We start from the raw sequence: 7,771 nt of genomic DNA, 5'->3' as shown, positions 1-7,771 counted from the left end.
AGGTGTGAGAGGGAGAAGGGGTCCCTCTGAAATCTAATGTTCTATGGCTAACATCTTACATGTGGCTGACAACTGGGCTTCTCTTTTGAAGGCTCTTCCAAACTACCCTCACTAAAGCATTCAGCAGTTGACAGCAAGTTGGCACAAACTTCAGGACTCTAAGGATTTTCCTTAGTGAAGCAGTAAAAATCTAAAATGAAGTACTGGTTTGGGGTCAGGAAATAACAAGCCATGAAACATTCTTGACAGAGAAAAACCTGGAAGCAAACACCAAATTTGAGGTTATAGAGATGAAGAAAGGGAGATGCTAGAGTAAAGCGAATTCTTTTGGTCATTTGGCTCACAGGAAGTGATGGGATCGGACCCAGAAACTCTGAAATTGTCCTCTCTGTGACATGCCTGGCTCCACGGGTTCTGATGAAGCACTTTGTAGTTCATGAATGACATTTGGTTTTCTCACTGGTGGAGCCCAGAGTCCATCTGGGAAGCCTTTAGGCTATCGGTAGGGAGACTTACTTTCAGACGTGCCTACCATTTCTTGAACTCCTCCCCTACCTCTATTCTGACTTGCTTCCTAGAAGAAAATGATATCCACTATTTGTTGCTACCTTTCAACTTTCTTTTTTCTCTAAGAAGTAATAAAGGAGGTCGGAAGGATAACAGTAGGCACAGTTGTTAAGTCAGAGGAGACAAAAGCTACAGACTTATCTCCATGTCAAGCAAAAGGCCATTAAAGACCCATTTGTTTGTTCCAATTCCCAGGAGCTACATAAGTAAGTGTAAAATTATTTAGGTGATCTCATACAAGAAGAAATCCCAAATTAGCAGATTGCTTCTTCAGTGCAATTTACTAGATACAGGCAGTTCTAACTCTAGGTTACCGACAAAAAAAGAAAACTCACAAAACAACCCTAGAGCCAAGAAAGAAGGAATGCATTGTAATTGTTTTACTAAGAATTTTGTTATTAGGATCTGTTTATCTTGGTAGAACAGAAAAACAGTTATTTTGAACAACAGGATACATAACCTTATGCCTCAAGCTGAAGCAAGAATTCCACACCAAAGCCTACTGAACTATCAAAAGTTACTAGCTGTGGTTGCCAATTCTCTCTATAGAACAGATGGAAAACATAAAATGGTTTGTACTTCATTTCAAAATTACCGTAATTTTCCTAATAAAAAGGTTATGCTTTATTTTATATTCAGCCAGATATGCTATTTCCAAGTATAAAACCAAATAAAATTTTCCTTATGTTCTGCAGTATCTTTCTTTTTCCTGATGCACCTTCAAGGCACAGAATATTAGGAAAATGAAGTCATGCTATAGCTCAAGTCAACCATGAGAAAAAGCAAAAAAAAAAAAAAAAAAAAAGGCACACCTCTTGAACACACCATCCACATTCTGGACCCAGCGCAAGGCACCTGGCACAGGATGCCACATTTGAAGATGCACATATATTGTCTTCTGTAATGAAGGAGAAAACAGTTATAATTTACTCTCAAAATAGAAAGCATATATAATTCTAGACTACAACGCATTTTGAAAAACTGAAACAAGAGGACCTTTTATTACAAAAATCTAACAACAAAGATATATAATTTATTGGAAAGAGTTGACCTGCTCATTGGAATTAACAGATACCTTGATAATTATGATTTAGTTATGAATTTGGGAGAAAGAAGAGTGACAAAAATGTGATTTTGATCAGGTTTGGGGGTCTGGCTTCAATTCTGCTGCAATAGTAGAGGGCAAGGACCCTCCAAATTTTTTAGTAAGTTTAGTAAGTTTCACTGTATTTCATATTCTCTGAAGCAAATAGGTGCTTTGGGTTCTAGAGTTTTTCCTACAAAAATGATTGTTTATAGACATAAATCTCAACATATAAATTCACATTAAATCACAGATATGAATTTTCTGCGAAACAATCTTGATGGGCATATAAGGTAATTAACTTGGGAATTCTAATTGTGTGAATATTGATTATTTTGGCTTGAGTAATACCAGAACCAGACATACTGGCATGATTTAATATTTTAGAATTAAAGTGGTTAAACTGAATGAGTTGTTTTAGTAAATTTAATTTCTCAGATTGGATGACTAAAGATCTAAGATCATGACCAATTCACATTTCCATAGATTCCTGCACATGTCCATAATAGTTTAATAATAACATAGTGGTGCCTGGAAATTATTTGCCGTTATCCCCCTATCCACTAACTGCTGAAACAATTAAAATAGGGCTTGTTAGTATAGGTTGAAACGCAAACTATGATACAGAATGAGTCATACATCATTTTATCATGAGTTTTTACTAGAACAATCACATACTTCCTACAGTCTATTCTTTACCATGAGATGTTCTAAGGACACTGGAAGTCACAGTGTGATCTGTCCATCTCACTCAGAGTAAAGAAAAGGGACATCCTGGATGTAGGCAGCTCACAGACCAAATGAGGAGAGACATATATAAGCAAACAGTATCACATAGTATAAGATACACAGAGAGATTTCACCAAAGTGGTAGAAGAACAGGGAGAAGGTGCCACTCACTCTGCTTTAGAGAGGGATAGGTTGGGGTGGAGGAAGAGGGTATATTTAAGGATTGCTCCCCAGAGGCAGTCACATTTAGTATCTCTCTTTGTCATCTCATTTTCTTTCTTCTAATCCATGTTTATCTCTTTAAAAAATATATTACATATGCAAGAAAACTATGTGTCTGTGTGCACACTCATGCACATGTGTGTATGTGCCCAATCTCACATGGTCATGGTAATTTAAAAGGGAATAGAGACCACAGAATCTCTAGCTAGCCATATTCCAACTGTTTTCTCTTTTTCTCTTTCTCTCTCAACTTTCCCCAACATTCTGGAAATACAGGATAAAAGCGGTTCTGACCTGGAGGTGGAAGGGGATGAGAGGGGAAAGTAGTAGGAGAAGAGTAGAGAGGGAGGAACTGTGTTTACTCCTGTGTTTACAGCTAGAAGTGCTAACTGGGGTGGTATGGAGCACCCTTCCCTGTATTTCCCCGGACACTCAATGGAGTAAGTAGAAAACATCTTTCCCTAATACCTCTAATGTTCTATCATCTCCTCTGTGTATCTCCTTTGTCCTTCACTTTATATCAACTTTGTATATACATTGTCCAAAACTTCTTCACTTCACTAACCTTTCTAGACCTGGCCTAGAACACAAAGAACTAAAGTTAACTCTAATATTTTGTGCTTCCTTTACCACCAGCTTGGCTTCCCAAAGTATGAAAACTCCTTAGCCTAAAAATTTTCCATCTGTTGTAGGCTGCCAAACTGTAAAATCTGCTTGCTACTAAAATGTTCAGAAAAGTGAGTGACCTTTTTCGTTTTGTTTCCAGAAAGAAAACCAATTTAGGTGTAGACGTTATGCACATTTGCAGACTGCTACGGTCTGAGTGTGTCCCCCCGAGTTCATACGTTGAAACTTAGCCTCTAATGCAATAGTATTAAGAGCTGGGGCCTTTAGGAGATGATTAGGTCATGAGGGCCCCACCCTTCTGAATGGGATTAAAGCTCCAAAACTTTTAGCTCTCTTGGTCCTTCAGCGCTTCCATCACGTAAGGACACAGCAAGAAGTCCCTCACGAGACACTGGACGCTGGCACCTTAATCCTGGACTCCCCAGCCTCCAGAACTGTAAGAAGGAAATTTCTATTGTTTATAAATTACCCAGTCACAAACATTTTGTCTTAGCAGTACAGATGAACTAAGACACAGACCGAATTTGACTTTTGCCAACTCTTAGCCTTGACTCAAATGAAACATGAAATTAAGTCTATTTCCAGTTCAGACTTGACCAAGACTTTCACTCAACAGGTAAGACTTTTGTGTTGGCAGTTAAGACTCTAGTGTCAAAAAGAGGGTAAAGAACATGAACAGACACTTCTCAAAAGAAGACATTCATGTGGCTAACAAACATTGAAAAAAAGCTCAACATTGCCTATCATTAGAGAAATGCAAATCAAAACCACAAGGAGATGCCATCTCATGCCAGTCAGAATGGCAATTATTAAAAAGTCAAGAAACAACAGATGCTGGCAAGGTTGTGAAAAAAAGGAACGTTTTTTCCAAGTGATTATATACAATAATATAATTGAAATAACTCCAAAAAAGACTGCAGTCTCCAAAGTAGATCTACCATTTGATTCAGCAGTCCTACAACTGTGTATCTACTCAAAGGAAAAGAAGTTATCTTATAAAAAGACATCTGTGTGCACATGTTTATCACAGTACAATTCACAATTGCAAACATATGGAATCAATCTAAGTGCCCATCAGTGGAAGAGTGCACAAAGAAAATCTGGTATACATATACACCATGGAATACCACTCAGCCATAAAAAATAATAATGTCTTTTGCAGCAACTTGGATGGAATTGGAGGCCATTATCCTAAGCAAAGTAGCTCAGGAATGAAAAATCAAATAGCACATGTTATTTACAAGTCAGAGCTAAGCTATAGGTACCCAAAGACATACAAAGGGGTTTAATGGACATTGGAGACTCAGAAGAAGGGTTTGGGAGAGGGCTGAGGGATGAAAAATTACCTATCGTGTATAATGTACACAATTTGGCTGATAGGAACAATAAGAGCCCAGACTTCATCACCATACAGTTCATCCACGTAATCAAAAACCACTTGTACACCTAACGCCACTCAAGTAAAAAAAAAAATTTAAAGTACCGTAGACTCATGGAAGGGATGCTGCGGAATCTAGGATGCCGGTCTTTGCTTCTAATAATTGTCTGACTCTGTTCTAAGTTAACCTAGCTTCAAGCTCAGATAAGGCTCCTACTTCCCTAGTACACATGGCAAAAACAAATTCACAAGTGAAAATCTGTTTTCTTTGTATTCTGATTCTTTTCTTTAAAAAGTTCTAGTGCCCATCTCTATTCTCAAATTTCAGACGCCTAACGATGATGACCCAGAGGGAGAGAAATGTTGGTCCTGTCAATACTTTCCAGGTTCCAGGGCTGACATTTCTCAGGGTCTACATAGCTACAGGAAAAAAGATCCCATAAATGGATCTGGAGGAGGGTGGCCACATGGTTCTGCAGGACTGGAGGAAGGTCATAAATTGAACTGCATGGGAAGAGTGTCAAACATTATTTCTGGAGAGTGTCATGGTTATGCTTCACAGAAGACATGCCAGATACACTTTGGCATGCAGCATTTTAAGAAATTTCTTTCTAATTAAAAATATGCAAGTAAGTAAAATGCCAAATATACCTATATCAACAATTACAGGAATTATTTTCACTGAATGTTCAAAGTATTATGAATGCTATTAGTCAGCGTGTGCTAGGAATTTCTTCTCTCTTTCCCACACAAACACACATACACTCTCTCCTTCCCTCTCCTCCCACAACACACATACAAACACACTGTTCTGTGAAAGTAAAAATCTTTACACTGCATATACAACAATGCATGACTGCTGTTTACAGACACGGACAGTTTGTTATCAGCTTCTGGGTCTACATAGCTAATTTGCCCTCCCATCCAACATTACAGGAAAACTACTTTATAGCAATGGTTTCCTAGCAGCCCTCAGCACTGCACTGACACCTCATTAGAGGGTGTGCCTGAGTGGGTTTTCCCACTTTATGATTGTGGTTGCTGCTTGTTCAGCTATTTGCCTAGTGATGTTGCAATGTGCACCTTGTTCTTTATATTCAAACACTGCATTTTAATAAGGATTATGTTTTATTGATCCCAAGGGAAATTTTTAAGCCAATGGAAGAAGTATTATAATGTGCTAAAGCACAGATCTTCAGATCCTCCTCGTGTGCTCATTTGTTTTAGTTCTCAGTGCCTCATAAAGCCCATGTTATTAAAAAAAAATGTTTAGTGCTATCCATGACAGCAAAGACACGGAATCAACCTAGGTGCCCTTCAGTGGTGGGCCAGATAAAGAAAATGTGGTACATATACAACGTGGAACACAACACAGCCATAAAATAGAGCAAAATCATGTCCTTTACAGCACAATGGATGTAGCTGGAGGCCAGTATCCTTAGCAAATTAACTCAGAAACAGAAAACCGAATAACACATGTTACCACTTATAAGTGAGAGCTAAACATTGGATACACGTGGACATAAACATGGGAACAGCAGACACTGACAACTACTAGAGGGTGAAAGTAGGGAGGGGAGCAAGAGTTGAAAAACTGTCAGGTACTATGCTTAGTACCCGGGAGATGGGATCATTAATACCCTAAACCTCAGCAGCATACAATACACCAGGTAACAAACCTGCACGTGTACACTCTGTTTCTAAAATAAAAGTTTAAAAAAATGTACTGCTGGCTGGGTGCAGTGGCTCATGCCTGTAATCTCAGCACTTTGGGAGGCCAAGGTGGGTGGATTACCTGAGGTCAGGAGTTTGAGACCAGCCTGATCAATATGGTGAAACCCTGTCTCTACTAAAAATACAAAAATTAGCCAGGCATGGTGGTGCATGCCTGTAGTCCCAGCTACTTTCTTTGTTTTGCTATAGCTGTGTGAAAATTTTCAGGAAAGAGCAGGAAGAAAATAGAAATAAAAAGGGTTAGAAAATTGACATCCATTGTGACTCACACACACACAAAAAAGATGCTAATATTTTTATCATCTGGAATTCTGAGAAAAATTGGTTTGGGGCCTAGTTCTTCAGAAGTATAACTGTACCAGCAGTTCTGGAGTCCCTGGAGCAGTTTTATGTCACATTACTATCTCCCATCTAGAGAAAGTAACCAGGTAGGCTGGGAGCGGTGGCTCACACCTGTAGTCTCAGCACTTTGAGAGGCTGAGGTGGGCAGAACACGAGATCAGGAGATTGAGCCATCTTGGGTAGCACAGTGAAACCCTGTCTCTACTAAAGATACAAAAAAATTAGCTGAGTGTGGTGGCACATACTGTAATCCCAGCTACTTGGGAGGCTGGGGCAGGAGAATAGATTGAACTTGGAAGGCGGAGGTTGCAGTGAGGCAAGATCATGCCATTGCATTCCAGCCTGAGCGACGGAGCAAGACTCCATCTCAAAACAAACAAACAAAACAAAACAAACAAAACAAACAACAACAACAAAACCTGCCTTGACAGAAATCAGAAAGAGATTTAATTGCATATTGTCAATAAATGTGTACATTCTAAGTAATTGTATTTCTGGAGCTGTTAGCATGTGCTGTGCATCTTATATTTTCTCATTGTGTGATGAGATAGTATTGCTAAATAGTTACTGGGAAGAAACTTCCAATGTCCCATAACACAGCTACTTACTAAGCTAGTTACCTAAACTTTCCAAGCCTCCATCTTCTCCACTGTAACACAGGGCTAACTATAACCATATGAAATTGCTGACGTGAGGATGAAGTAAGGTAAAGCATGCCAAACAGAGTGCTCAGGGCACAATAGGCATTCGATAAAAAAACTGTTGTAATGTCATTATAATTAATATTATCTATGATGGGTATATTATCTATATACGCATACATACACATTATATATATAGACACATACATACGTGTATGTTCATGTGTGTATTAAGCTCTATGTTCAAAAAACAAAGAAAGATGTTATGTGTCCTCAAACTTGTTGTAAATGTAACATGCTGTCTTTAAAATGAAAGTCCCTTGGGTCATAAAGATAAAGTTTTAAAAATACATCTGGCCGGGCGCGGTGGCTCAAGCCTGTAATCCCAGCACTTTGGGAGGCCGAGACGGGCGGATCACGAGGTCAGGAGATCAAGACCATCCTGGC

The 7,771-nt window shown here is 38.9% G+C and overlaps 1 protein-coding gene across 2 annotated transcripts in view; it reads right to left on the bottom strand.

The window, feature by feature from the left end:
• The window catches only part of ITGB8 (integrin, beta 8), a 94,497-nt gene that overhangs the window by 59,751 nt on the left and 26,975 nt on the right, over positions 1-7,771 (bottom strand). For both annotated transcript variants that reach the window (XM_011973909.1, XM_011973908.1), the window contains one exon: positions 1,380-1,465. Coding sequence is in view for 1 of the 2 variants with exons in the window: in XM_011973908.1 (XP_011829298.1) it covers positions 1,380-1,465 (86 nt within the window). In the remaining variant the exon portion in view is untranslated. The remainder of the gene's footprint in view (positions 1-1,379; positions 1,466-7,771) is intronic.

This window comes from Mandrillus leucophaeus, unplaced genomic scaffold (genome assembly GCF_000951045.1).
Source record: "Mandrillus leucophaeus isolate KB7577 unplaced genomic scaffold, Mleu.le_1.0 Scaffold140, whole genome shotgun sequence".
In the NCBI taxonomy this organism is placed as follows: domain Eukaryota; kingdom Metazoa; phylum Chordata; class Mammalia; order Primates; family Cercopithecidae; genus Mandrillus; species Mandrillus leucophaeus.
This window is presented reverse-complemented; position numbering and strand designations above follow the sequence as displayed.